Source organism: Ptychodera flava, chromosome 8 (assembly GCF_041260155.1).
Source record: "Ptychodera flava strain L36383 chromosome 8, AS_Pfla_20210202, whole genome shotgun sequence".
Lineage (NCBI taxonomy): Eukaryota > Metazoa > Hemichordata > Enteropneusta > Ptychoderidae > Ptychodera > Ptychodera flava.
The window spans coordinates 26133964-26148291 of NC_091935.1; the positions used below are offsets into that span (position 1 = coordinate 26133964).

General features: G+C 37.7%; 1 protein-coding gene across 2 annotated transcripts in view; it reads right to left on the reverse strand.

The window, feature by feature from the left end:
- The window catches only part of LOC139138897 (fizzy-related protein homolog), a 32184-nt gene that overhangs the window by 17045 nt on the left and 811 nt on the right, over positions 1-14328 (reverse strand). Inside the window, exons 3-12 of one of the 2 annotated variants that reach the window (XM_070707488.1) lie at positions 14196-14317; positions 13743-13953; positions 12881-13064; positions 8349-8414; positions 7934-8036; positions 7391-7575; positions 6683-6916; positions 6009-6113; positions 5195-5287; positions 3422-4047 (exon numbers count right to left, since the gene is read on the reverse strand). In XM_070707488.1, coding sequence (XP_070563589.1) covers positions 4006-4047; positions 5195-5287; positions 6009-6113; positions 6683-6916; positions 7391-7575; positions 7934-8036; positions 8349-8414; positions 12881-13064; positions 13743-13953; positions 14196-14317 — 1345 coding nt within the window. In that variant the 3' untranslated portion in view covers positions 3422-4005. Of the gene's footprint in view, positions 1-3421; positions 4048-5194; positions 5288-6008; positions 6114-6682; positions 6917-7390; positions 7576-7933; positions 8037-8348; positions 8415-12880; positions 13065-13742; positions 13954-14195; positions 14318-14328 lie in introns of those variants that run through there. The other variant, XM_070707489.1, reaches the window with a different exon arrangement.

Sequence of the window (14328 nt, forward strand, 5' to 3'; positions counted from 1 at the left end):
TGAACAAACTTAAGTGAGGTTACCCCAAGTGAACTGCATATAAAATTTCAAAGCAATCAGACTTGCGGTTTCAGAGGAGAAGGCAATTGTTGACGGACGACGACGGACGACGGACGACGGACGACGACGACGACGGACGACGACGGAAAATCAACCTATTTGATAAGCTCCGCGTCGCTGACAGCGGAGCTAAAAAGGGCAAAATTGCTCTAAAAACACAAATATGCAAATTTCACTATATTATTTAGCTTATTTTAGCTTCTCAGCTTGTCAAATCAATTGTAAATCATGAGATATGCATGATGTTTGGTGGGGTGAATGTAGGCATTTCACCACGCAGTAGAAAGGGAAGCCAGGAAACCAAAATAGTCAATTTTCAAAACTATACGAAGCTACTGAGGAGCAAGAAGACCATGTTTCAGAGGAAGATGTGTAATCCGAAAAAAATGCTCCCAAAGTGCCACCAAATAACACCATTTTAATCTCTATTTTTCAAAAGCTCCAACGGCAGGAGGGGGACACCCCCTCCTGACCACCCCCCCCGCAAAAATACTCCCCAAATGCCACCAAATAACACCATTTTAATCTCTATTTTTCAAAAGCTCCAACGGCAGGAGGGGAACCCCCCTCCTGACCTCCCCCCGGCAAAAATACTCCCCAAGTGCCACCAAATAACACCATTTTAATCTCTATTTTTCAAAAGCTCCAACTGCAGGAGGGGGACACCCCCTCCTGACCACCCCCCGCAAAAATACTCCCCAAGTGCCACCAAATAACACCATTTTAATCCCTATTTTTCAAAAGCTCCAACGGCAGGAGGGGGGGACCCCCCTCCTGACCTCCCCCCGCAAAAATACTCCCCAAGTGCCACCAAATAACACCATTTTAATCTCTATTTTTCAAAAGCTCCAACAGCAGCAGGGGGACACCCCTCTCCTGACCTCTTCCCAGTGACCGCTTGCGTGGCCGCTTGTGGTGCTTGGCACCACATGTTTGCCCTCTTTATCTTCAGACAGCGACGAACGAAAAAAAATTATAAATCTGAAAATTTACTCTGAAAAAAAAATTTGCACAGCTAATCTCAATTGGAAAAAAAAATTTCAGAAATTTACAATAGTAAAAAAAATTTTTCACAATTTCATTGTGACCACCCCCTCCCAAGGTCTAATGGTCCATCCCTAAGCAGTTTTATTGCAGTTCACTGCAGTGGCTTCGCGCTCTAATTCTGAAAAGGGTTGTAAATACACTCTGGCCATGAGTCCTAATTTACCGATCAATCTTCCAATCGCGATTTTCGACCAGTCTTGCAACGTTTCAAACCAATTTTCAAGAGGGGTACGTTTTATTGGCATACACTCAGTAGGAAAGCATTTTCAAACAAACTAATCCCGTAATCTCTCACTAGAATTTAAGGGGAAAATGCACACTCCCTTGTGCGTGATTATATTCACATCCAACACTCGAAAAATTGTATTCACTGATGTCTTCCAATAGCAGTGTAGTCTTTCTTAATTTGGCATATGATTGTTCACAAATACGATAAATTGAGACTGTAACGAATGTCTGTTATTATTTAATGCTCTCTTTCATTTTTAAATGTTTTGTATTTCGTTTTTGCCTTTAACTCTTGGAGAAAGAAAAAATTTCACCCTCTTAGTTCCTCCTGTAGAGTTAACACAGGAATGGTGGCTAATATCGCAGAATGTTTGGTAATTTGTTTTGCTAGTTCCAAACTTTGCACGTGACCCTGCTTTTTATTGATTTTACAAGAGAACAGTTGAAATTTTAGTTCGAAAATTTTGAGCAAAAGTCTTTTACTTTAAAAACGCATGCTACCTTAAGGTGGTTGGAAAGGCTATTTTTGCACCGATTCTTTTCTCAGAGTTAATGTCAAGTTTCAAGTGTTAGAATCAAGATATTTAGTTCAAATTTTCAGGATAACTCCCTTAGTTAATATTTTCTCCAAAGAATATAAAAATTGTATATTTGCAGCCATGATTTTGAAATATGACACCAGTAAATATTAAAATTTAATTTTTCATATTTTTTTTACATATTTGAATTTAATAATAATTGGATAGTATTAATATTACCAAATTAGTTATAAATATGTTGACACTATTTATTGTAAGATTTGTACGGCAGGATTTGTAAATAAAATTTGTTTTTATGATTTTACATGGGTTTATATATCAAAAAATTATTAAAAATTCTTTCAAATTTCAAAATGTGATATTTCAAAAAGTACTTCAAATACAGGAAAATTGTGCCGTACAAATCTTATCTGTAACCTTGTTAATAGGCCGTAAAAATTCCATGTCCATATCTCTTTCAAAGTTGGATTAAATTGGTATACAATTATGTAGGGAAACTGTTATTCTGTCAAAATGTTGAAAACAAGCCATATTTGCACCCCTCTTTTGAAGTCATAGAGCAGTTTTTTTGGTTAATCTCACTTTTGACACCTGACACTCAAAGAATCTAAAAATGCATTTACAATAGCAGTCACTCACTCTGAATGCCAGCACCGCCTTGTCAAACTTTCCTGAAAAACAGCAAATAATGACTTTCCCTTTTCAAACATTTTATTAAAAGCTAGGGGACCTCTACCATAGTTAATACACTAAGGACTCCCCAACTTCTTCTTATTTGGTCAGTTTTTCAGAAGTTTTAACAGGCTATAACTCTGCAATGCCTTTGTGCCCAAATGTCTAGTTTTTTTTATTCCACAGAGAATGTTGACTTCTTTTATATTTTAATAGTTTTGTTGAAATTTATAACTGACGCTCTAGCCTTTCCAACCACCTTAAACGATAATGTGCATCTGGAGTTTCAGTTTTTAGCCTAATAGTGTTATCTGTTGTTAGAATATTGCGTTCGATGCTGCAAGGCAGGGTTCTAGCCAAAGGGTGTTGAAGGCTATCACCACGTCCAAATCACCAAGCAACGAAGTTCAATTTTGTTGCTATGGGAATTGACGCTATGGTGACAAATGGTTTTTATTGAAATGTCAAAATGTAAAGGAATGATACTACCCTATGTTACCAGAGCCCTGTTGTTGGTGTCAACTGTAGCAGTAAGGATAACTTGTTTCTCTTGGCAAGTGAGAGAGTACCAAAAATGAACCAAAACTCAAGAAAAATAGGTCTTAAGTATGCTTTACCATAGCAACCAACGCATATAATCCAACTACACCGTGACCCACGCATGTAATCTATCTAAAGTATGGTAAAGTACACAGCATGCAAACCTCATATACCAGAGGTGAACCATTCACTGACATTTCAAGCTTGATTGGCAACCTGGTAAAATCCATTCACTGTTACATGTAGTCCCATTGACTGTTCTAAACATGTGGATGTAACACTTTGATGGATGAGAGCTTTTGTTAATATTTCATTTACAAAACCACAACTCATAATGATGTGGGTCTTTTTTTTATTGTACACCGAGATGAAAACACAAAGGGAATGGCTTAAATAAAACTCTACATTTTTACAATCTTGTTGGCTGTAACTGTTCAATGATTGGTAAAAATGATCAAGCATTTACAGTAGGTGGTGTTACAAGCAAAACAAAGGCGAAAAGACATATCAACTTTTAAATACTGAGTGAGTAAGAAAAACAAAACTTACTGATTACATCAATGTGTAATGGCAGTTGAAAGGGCCATGATGACAAAATAGTGTGTTTGAAATATTGCATACAAAATATGACCATCACAGTGTTGGATTCTCAGCTTATGAAATATTGAAATTATATCCTCTTCAAATATGATAAATTGTCTCTGTGTCTTATGATGCTTCAGTTGTATGATCATTCATGCAGCATTTTTAATCATTTCTCCAGAAAAAAAACCCATCAAAGCTGCTCTGGGAAACTTGGCAGAGTTGAGTTTCTTCAATCCTTGATTTGTATGGGTTTATTTCATATTTTACTGATGATAAATATTTCATGATTAGAGTGTTTCGTAAGTCTTCTTTTTCTTCTTTGAAGGTCTTCTCTCTAGCGTATATGGTTGAATAGATTTAACACTGACTTGGATTCCTAAAAAAGTAAAAAGTGAGAAAAACGGATATGGCATACAATGTATACTATTTAGTGTATAAAACATTTGAGTGAGTCAAATATCCAACTATTTGTTGTTATAAGCTCAATGGATGCACATAGAAATTCTGTTTGAGTAAAGACAGAGCTAACAATGGCCAGAGTGATTTAATCATCTGTTTTAACACTTTGAGTGCAGTAATTTTTCCCACTAAAACTTTCGTGCAACATTTTACCAACTTTTATGAATTTTTCTGAAATTTTTTTGATAATTTTGGACCGAAGGCACATCACATGTTATTGACTGCAGTTTCTTATCAAAATTTTGGCAAAAATTTGAAAAAAATTCACTGGGCTATATTTTATAAAGGCGGCAAAATTGACTTTGGCGCCTGAAAGGTTAACCATATTGTCATAAACAATGTACTACACTGATCTACAACAAGTGATGTTCTCATTGACAGCAAAGATTTCTGTGCACCTTGTAATTATCTCCATCATACCATGGGCACAACAATGAAATATGCTGCTAAATTAACCCAAGCACCATTGATTTTGTATTTTCATTACACTAAATTTCTGCTTACATAACTTTGGCTTTATCAACAGTTGGATAGCTGCACGCACATCAAAATTAATCATATCACGATTGGCAGTAGGGATATTGCTTGTCAAACTGCACGTACAGGTGAACAACTCTGAAAACTGTTACACTGCTTGACCATGACAGCTGAACAATTACTGCACGAGAATTTAAACGTGTCTGTTGAACTGATGTTGTAATATGTCACTTCTGTTCATAACATGCATCAACATTTCACACGATGTTAAACTGCTGAAATCTAGAGACATACAATGGCGATTGATTTACCATAAAGCACAATTCTAAGGACTTAAAAGTTTGGGGAGGATGGGAATGGATTCATGATTTATTATCTCTATAAACCCTTTGAGCGCCAAACTTAATTTCTGTTGCCCTCATAAAATATGCTTAAAAATTGTTTTCAGATTTTTGCCAAAATTTTGATATAAAATTGTAGGCTATTTATTTATGATTTCTACTTAGTCCAAAGAATTTCCAGAGAGTATATAACGTGCAAATGGCAGTCCCTTAAAGATATATGGGTTATGTTGGCCGTTCACTCACCTTTGTTGACCTAGTTTTACTGAAGACATTCCAGAATCGGAGTGTTTCATCACCGGCACCGGTAACGATGGCTTCTCCATCGGGAGACATTGCCTGAATGAATGCCAAAAAAAAAAAATGTTGGTTATAGGAGCTGGCAATCAGTGGCATTGCCATGGATGAAATATGCTGATAAAATATTGATCATAGGACCCGGCAATAGTTGATGGCAACATGGAAGGTGCTTTGAAAAAGGGTGGGTTTGTTTGTTCTTGTTGTCTAATGTACAAATCTAAACGGAAAGCATTTCGCAGGTTCATCAACATAAGATCTGTAGTCATTCTTTGAAATCAGCATCTGAGTACAGCTTATTTTTGATTTTTGTGTTTTGTTCAGACCATGAAGCAGTCAACACTAGTTACTGTGAGAGTGTATTGAAACTTACATGCAAATCATTCAATATTTCTATGACAGATAAGGAGGGGACTACTGTGTTGTGTGACTGATCACTAGTTGACGATATTCTTTGAAACAAATATGTACTGTGGTTATATATGTTGATGTGAGCAGTAGTCATTGCAGTTGCAGATTAGATGTAGAGAAGCAGAGATTGAATGCTAACTGAGAAACAAACAGAAAAGTGGACTTTTTTGCTTGCTAGAGATTACACCCTTATTGTGAACACTTTGTTCCAACAGGCTTTTCTAATGGTCAAATTGGAAAACAAGTTCTCATTTAACTGTAAAATACACTCAGAAAACAGACTCAGTTCCACAGAGAAACAGTCATAGTTAACATGTAAGATTGTGACAACTGCACGTAGTGGTTGACTTACCAGGTAGAGCACCCTGAAGGAATGGCCAGTCAGCTTTGCTACTTGCACCAATGATGGGTATTTCCAGACTAAAATCTGATTTTGGCTGTATCCATGTGTGCTCACCTGAAAAGTAATTAAATTTTATATTTCCCCGGTTGAAGAATATTTCCCATCCTATTGGATAATATATGTCTCCAATTAACACAGAGCTGAGTCAAACTTTATGCATAATTGAGAAGTTCACAGAAAATTTTACAAACCAATGAAAAAATATGCTAGGAGGCATTTCATGTCTCACTTACGTTTTCAGAAAATCATATAAAAATATTGCTAATAAGAGAATGGAAAATTTTCTCATGTTGCATCAAGAATATTCTTGTGGAAGAGAAAATGACACAATAATGATTTTGTAAAAGTTGGAAAAAAAAATTACTATTACACAAGATGAAATGTATGGATATATCTTTCACCTGATTATAATAAAATTTTCTTAACTAGTTCAAATCATCTTTTGACTGCACACACAAAGTAAACTGATAATCAAAACATGTAAAAGTTTGAAATATTACTACCCACTGATTAACTTTTGTTCTCTGAAAACAATCTTAAATCACAAAAGGGAAGGCTAAACCCTTTGATTTCAAATTTTAATATCTAAGCACAAAATTTTGAGACCTTAAATGAGCTCTCACCAGTTCATTAGCATGTTTGGACCATGCTAGATTGCAGACTTGAGATCCTGTGTCCACGCACTGCAGAGGTTGGCAAGTCAGCGTGTTCCAGAATCTGATGCATCTATCCGCTGTCCCACCACCGGAGGCCAACAGACCATGCTGGTGAGGTGACCAGGCTATGGCCTTCACTGCTGCAAGGTGCTCCGTGTACTGCTGTACTGGCGACAGACTTGACGTGTTCCACACAAACAACTGTAAGCAAAAGTAAAACATCCTGTCAATTTTAGAAACTCAGCTCAAGTGTTGAGATTTTCATTAGGTTATTATTGCTTGAATTATTATCTACTTTTGTCTTTTCCTTCTGACAACTCTGCACTAACCTTTTCCCCTCAAAACTATTGCTGGATTATTTCAAATGGCAAGTTTATTTGTGGAAAGAGAGTGCCATGAAGTTCATATTTTACTTCTGGTATCCTGATTCAATCATTTACCAAATTCATATCACGTAGGACTGTTGGTTATCAAAGGGAAGCAGGTGTTACTAAGTCTGGAGTGAAGCACCATTAGATATATTCCAATGAGTGTTTCCTCATATTAGTGATTAAAAGAATTTACAGCTGAGCAAAAGCCAGTTTCTTCTGTACACAGACTTTCTTACTTGACTTCCTGCATGTTAGAGCTATATACCCACAGAATAACTCTGAATTCTGACTTTAATCAACATACCTTGTTATCGTTGCCACCAGAGGCAAGGTGTTGGTGATCAGGGGACCACTTTAAACCACAAACTTCCTGTTTGTGACCCTGTAGCTTTCGTTCCGGCACTATGCAGGGCGTTCTGACATCCCTCTGTAATATTAACCTGTCCCTGCTTCCTGATGACAGAATATCTGCATTCCAGGCCAAAGCACCTGTGGGAAGACGATATCATGTTATCTTAACAGCACTGCACATTTTGTGTCATGTTGAGTATCTTTGAACTTTCTGTGTTTATAAAGTTTAGAATCAAGCCCGCTGTTGGTGCATATTTGCTGATGATAACGTTTGCTGACAATGGTTAACTTTCTGGCTGGAAATTGCATTGGTAGGCATGACATAAAAATTTTCACACTTCAATTGCAGTGACATTGTAATTACGGAAAACTGAAGCTGTAAATTTCTTATTGCCAGTTCACTAATTATTTACTTACAGACTGCAACAAACCTTGAAAAAATGTTCTCTGCTTTGATATTTTTCAAAACTGTGGCTGAAAGAGGGGGGAGACTTACCAACTCTGGCTGAATGGCCTTCTAATGTTGATATCCTTTTCTGTGCCATGGCATCCCACACTTGAACTAGACCCTTGTGTGTTCCAACAGCCACTAAATTACCCTGCAGATCAGCCATAACGAGTTATTGAGTTAATTATAGACTTTTATCAGCTAGGCTATCTGTACATCAGACATTAAGTTAGTAAAATGCATTTCATCATACACCGATTCTACGGTGCTGATCATGATCACTCAGTTTTCAATCCAAGCATAGCAAAGTATGAGCTGACACGCCCAATGAAATGTTTTGTACCAAACAGCATGTCTCTTATAAAATGTCCTTCGAGCTTTGTTCAGTCCCAGTACACACACTCAATCGACTAATGTTAATGTATTCTCCACAGTATTGATTTATAGTCAAATAGTAACTTACCCTTTCATTCCAGGACACTGACGTGACAGAATCACCATCACACGAAAGATCACATAACCTTGTAACCTAAACAAATATATGATAAGATAGAAAAGAGATTGTCATGTATAGCACATCCACTTGTTTAAAGGGAAACCTAAGTCCAGCGACATTGACCGTTTATCCCTTCCAAAATCACCCTTGAATAAAATGCAGCTCAAATTTGCAACATAATTGCACGCGCTGACGACTACGGCGCGACCAAAAGAGAATTTGAAGTAGACGACATTTATGGAAATGAGCTCGGAATCCCATGGGCGCGAAAGGGCTCATGGGAGAAGCGTGAGTGACGTCATCGGCGATACAGACGATTGTAGCTTGCAGCTGGAGGAGTACCGTGAACAGTTTAGCGCGTTTGTAAGACGACTCTGGAGAGTTCGGACAGCGATATTTCTGACATCGAGTATTATTTTTCCCACACTGAAATCAAACCATACTAATTTGAACCAAGATATGTAATAATGGGAAGGTATCTCCACACATCGTTCGTAATTCCGCGGAGCGAGTCACCTGTGCTTGTACAGACCCCGTTCTGGATTGGAGACCTGACACTGAGTGACTCTGCGATCCTTCAGCGTTACGTTTCTAAAACAGAGTTTTCTTTATAAGTCGCTTAAAATTAATTTTTGGTTCGTGCATGATACGTAAGTCGAGCTTAGCCAGATCTTTAAGGTTGTGAAATCTTCAATATATATCGGAAAATATTTATTCGCAATTTGACAAATGTATAGCGTCGTCAGTTTTTTCGAAGTTGGTGTCGAACTTAGGAAGTCGGGCTTACTCAGATCTACAAAGTGATGAAATCTCCGATATAATGGATATTTGCACGCTATTTAAAACTATAGTATCGTCTATTGTTGAAAAGAATGCATTTCATACAAGACCAGCCAAAACTCTTGAAGATGTCCGATATGTCCTCTGTTCAGGTCTCGATCGCCAAGTAAAAATGTATTACATGTAAAGAATGTTATTCGTGCAAGGCAATCCCCAACTCACGGTGATATCTGATCGGCCCTCTCGACGAAGTTCCGATTGTAGTGTATGAAAGTTCGTGTGGAAATTTAATGAAAAAAATCCTTTACATGTAAAAAATGTATTTCGTGCATGAATAATTCTAATAATGTAAAACATACATTATTCTTGACTATCAGCCACGGATGCTATGAACTAAGAGTCGGACAGAGGTGGTCGGGTGGTCAGAACTGTTAGGCACGTGGTGAAATCTCCGATATACATCGGATATTTACCCACATTTTGACAAAGTAGCGTCTAGTATCAGAGTTAATGTCCAAAGTCGCCGATATTTATCGGATAAATATCCGTGATTTCGCAGACCCGGCGTGCCGACACCACACAGTGCACGTAAATCTAGTATCGTCTGGTATCGATATCGATATTAGCCTAGGAGTCCCGGTGCAATTGATATTTATTGGGTAAATATAATATCGGCGATTTCTCAGACCCGGCGTGCCGATCGAGACACATCATTCTCGACCTCGGGCCATCCGGGTACTTGCGGATTCTTACGTCATTTTTGCGTCAGCGCCGTTGGAAGTTTGAATTTTTCAACCACCAAAGAAATATTCAAAGTTTCAATATACATAAATGACATAACTTTTAGTTCTGCTTTTTTCCACACAATTTCTGTATCATTCTCTCTTCTGTATCGTCTGATCTCTCATTCACCTCGCTCGTATGCGTTTCACCTACTGACGTCACTCCGCGGTCGAGAATAGGCAAGAAGTCATTCCAGTATCTTGTAATATCAATATTACCAGATATAGTCACGAAATTGCCTATATTTATCGTGTATATAAGAGCGATTTCGCAGATCCGGGCTGTCGAGATGAGAGATGCTTTGTGTAGTTTCGTCTTCGGATTTTAGAGTCCCGAAATCGCCAATATTAACATTTATCTGGTTAAAACCGGCGATAGTAGGCTGACTCAGCATGTCAAGATACGAACCGCATTGTGTAGTACCGTCTTGTATCGGTATCAGAGTCCCGAAATCCCTTATAAAATCATCCTGAAAGAAGTAGAACATAACTTTGTATCTTTTGAGATTTAAAAACTCGCCCGACTTTCTTTAGCCACTGTCTTCGAAAAAGCTGTTCTGTGGGACGACGATAAAAGCTGACTCCGTTTGTTCTTCCTTGAGTGATTTTTGCACTCAACTGAACAACAGTTAATAATCTTTTATGCTACTGATGAGAATTAAAGAGTCGTAACGTGCAGAACTGCACTCCTGCAGTCATAGACTCCAATGCTTTGGTAAAGCGGTCACACACGTTCGTGTATCACGATGACGTCACGCACGCTTCTCCATGAGCCCTTTCGCGCCCATGGGATTCCGAGCTCATTTCCATAAATGTCGTCTACTTCAACTTCTCTTTTCGTCGCTCCGTAGTCGTCGGCGCGTGCAATTATGTTGCAAATTTGAGCTGCATTTTATTCAAGGGTGATTTTGGAAGCAGGGTTAGCGGTAGGATTTTCAAGTTAGTAGCCACACTTACTCGGTGTGGCTAATTTGGTCCTCATTTTATTAGCCACACGCAACTTTCATTAGCCACACATACTAAATGCTGGTAGAAATATGCTTCAGTCTTCAAGTTTTTGATGTAATACATTCATAAATGCATACACACACACATATATATATATATATATATATATATATATATATATATATATATATACGAGATACATGAGACTATACATTTCTTTTTTCACTGCAAAGGCTACACGGACAGTAGACATGATCTTTAAGTAAACTAAACATTTGTAAAAACACATTCAGAGACACACAAGACCTTATGAACATTTTTCAAGAACAATCAAATCATCATTATGTGATTTGGGAAAATTGTTTGAACTCAGACCAAATAAAAATGAAAAAGAGTAAAATATTGATGAACATGTTACATCCTCATCTATATATACTCTTTTGTTGTTGATTTTGCAAAACCTATATTGTACTTTATGATCAAGATCCCCAATTGGGATAGGATTTCAATAAAGGCTTACTTCACTTTACTTTACATGCCTACCCTACTTAAACCCCGATAAAGAAAGGTGATGTGCGTATAATAGATGATTACAGTTAGTAAAATTGCTTTTCCGATCAGAAAACTATTAAAAAGGTGTTACAACAATGAGACATTGAAGTTCCCGCGACAGCATCGTTAGGAAAATGGCACGTTTTGCCAGTACCTTCATGAATCTGTGTCCCTCCGTACCCCCGTTACCTAAATAGAATAGTCCCACTCCGCACATCCGCCATTGTTATTCTCACTCAAGGCCACGATGCGACGTTGGTTTTCCTTCTCTAAATATGCAATTTCATTTGTTTGACGCTATTATCCTTTCATCAGTGAAGAGTTTTTACCGGTGACTATTACAACTTTCACTGGTCTGTCATTGTTTTCACAAGATGTAGACCGTTTGATATTGCAATGTCGACTTGCTTTTTTGTGCAGTCAATGCACATGCCATGCCAGTTAGTTTACGTTTCACACTATGCTGTTGATCGACAGCATACACGACGTCTTTGTTTCACGTTTACTTTTTTCAAGTTATGATTAATGTGGAAATTTCACTAAATGTCGCTGATCTAGGGATTGTGTAATCAATTTGATTTGATACTGCGATATGAAATACTGTGTCAATAAAGCTCGGAATCGTCACTGAGTTTTGCTGCTTTTGGCTATGGTTGTCTATCTTTAATCAACGTGATCGGAATGCCAGTTCATGGAGATCGAGATCGCGAGAATGTAATTGTAACTGTTTTCTGTATTTTGTCTTCCTTTACAATTTCCAGTAAGTGCTTTAACTAAAGAGTTTTTTATGTTGTCTTATATCAGTGGAAAAGCATTAAGATTTGGACAGTTTAGTTTTATCAATTTCGACTATAGAAATCAGCTGTCGCCACGCTTTTGAGATCGTGGCGATTGCCGATGAGTTTTTGTTCGCCACAAACGAGTTTTAGTCGCATTTTGCGACTGTGGCGACCTCTACCGCGAACCCTGCCTTGAAAATAGGAAGGGATAAACGGTCAATGTCGCTGGACTTAGGTTTCCCTTTAATATTTCTGATTCAACATCTTATTTACTAAACAATACATAATAGTAGAGTATGCTATCTGATAACAGTTGTATGCTACACTGTACCTCTAAGGGGAATACAATATAAGGTCTCACTGAAATTTCATTTCATAAAATAGAATCTCCGTACAGGTCAATCTCAACAATGCAGTTTCAATGAAGCTTCAAAAACTTTGCATCAAAAAGAAAAGCTACTGGTATATGCAGGTTTGCTTTTGTGATTGAATTTTCATCGTTTAAGAGAAAGTTATGTCTCGTCAGAAATAAGTTTTATGTCAACACGTATGCAGTTTGGGACATCAAAAGCCATGTTATTGTAAATAATCTTATGCAGCACCAACTTTACATGTGACTGTTTCATACTTGAAGGACAGAAAAATCTGCGAGTCTCACCTGACTTGTACAAGCACTCCAAAGATAAACACACGTTCCCAGACCAACACTGAGTATATTACTTGATGACCAGTCCACCAAGTTCAGATAGAAATCATCTTGCAGTTCTGGTGCATCTAATACTTTAAACGGAATCTTGGAAATTTTTCGTGTTTGCTTGCGAGGGGACCTGAGTAACCTTTGGCTGCGAAAACAAAAAGAAGTGGCAATTATTATAATTCATCAAATATGCAGCATACATTATCCATCTGGAATAAAATGGGATATACACATAGGAAGTTGAAATAAGATGGCATTTTTTCTTCTTCTAAATGTCAAGAATTTGCCTTGTAACACACAAGTCAAGTGGCCAGACTGAAACTTTAAATAAAGGGTAAGTTGTTTTCTTTTACTAAAGAAAAGGAATGATTGAATGTTAATTTAACCCTTTTCCTGCCAAGTTCATATTTCACCGTCAGGCCAAGTCGGGTAAAACTACTAAAGCAAAACATGTCCTATATGGTGCATTTTAACAAAGACTTAAAGGTCCCTGAAGACAGAGATACTGTAAACATGCCAAGTCAAGTGGGTGAAAATACATATGGTTTTGGCTCAATACCGCATGGGGAAGTGATACTGTCTAGCAGGTAAAGGGTTAATAACCCTGAAAAGAATGCCACATGTTATGAAAAGGACATATAATTTTGAAAATGAACAAGTCTATGAATTGAGACATTGATGTATAGAGAGAAAGTGGTGTGGTTTAAGCTCTTTCACTCCAGTTCCCTAAGCAACGTCTGCAATTGTCATAGAAAACAAAAGGGCTATTCCAGAAGGTTGGTGTTGACAGGATTTTTTATCTATATCTAAACCGAGCCCTTACCTTTTGTTTCCTACTGGTGATAGTGAGTACGGAGAGGAATCTTCATCAGCTTCTGAACACGGCCTCTTGGCGTGACTTTTGAATTGAAATAAGTTCCTACTTTCTGGGCTGTTGAGGGAGAGTCTCCTGTCTTCAGCCTGTGGGTCTTTGATCTTCTCAATACCAGCACCAAGCAGTTCATTCTTCAGTAGACAGTGGTATGCTAAGCCATCTGAAGATGGAAAATATAAACATATATTAGTTGTTCTGTGTCACTTTGTATATCATACTTTCATGTGCTCACAGAAACTTGCAAAAAAGAAGCTATGGAAATTGTCTTGCCATTCTTAATACATGAAAACAAGTTGATGAATTGAAGCACAAGGAATCATCAGTAATGTTTCAACACACAAAAAATATAATCTGTTTTTCTATTTTGTTAGTGTGCAGTACTGGGCCATTGCTCCAACATACCTTTTGCAGCCTCTGAATGGGCCTCTCTTGCTTTCCTTGTTGTCGTGGGTGACTCCTTGCTCGGCTCTTGAATTAAGTTGAAGCCAACATGCCAGTTGGCACCTGCCCTGCTTGGGATGAATCTAACGGAGCA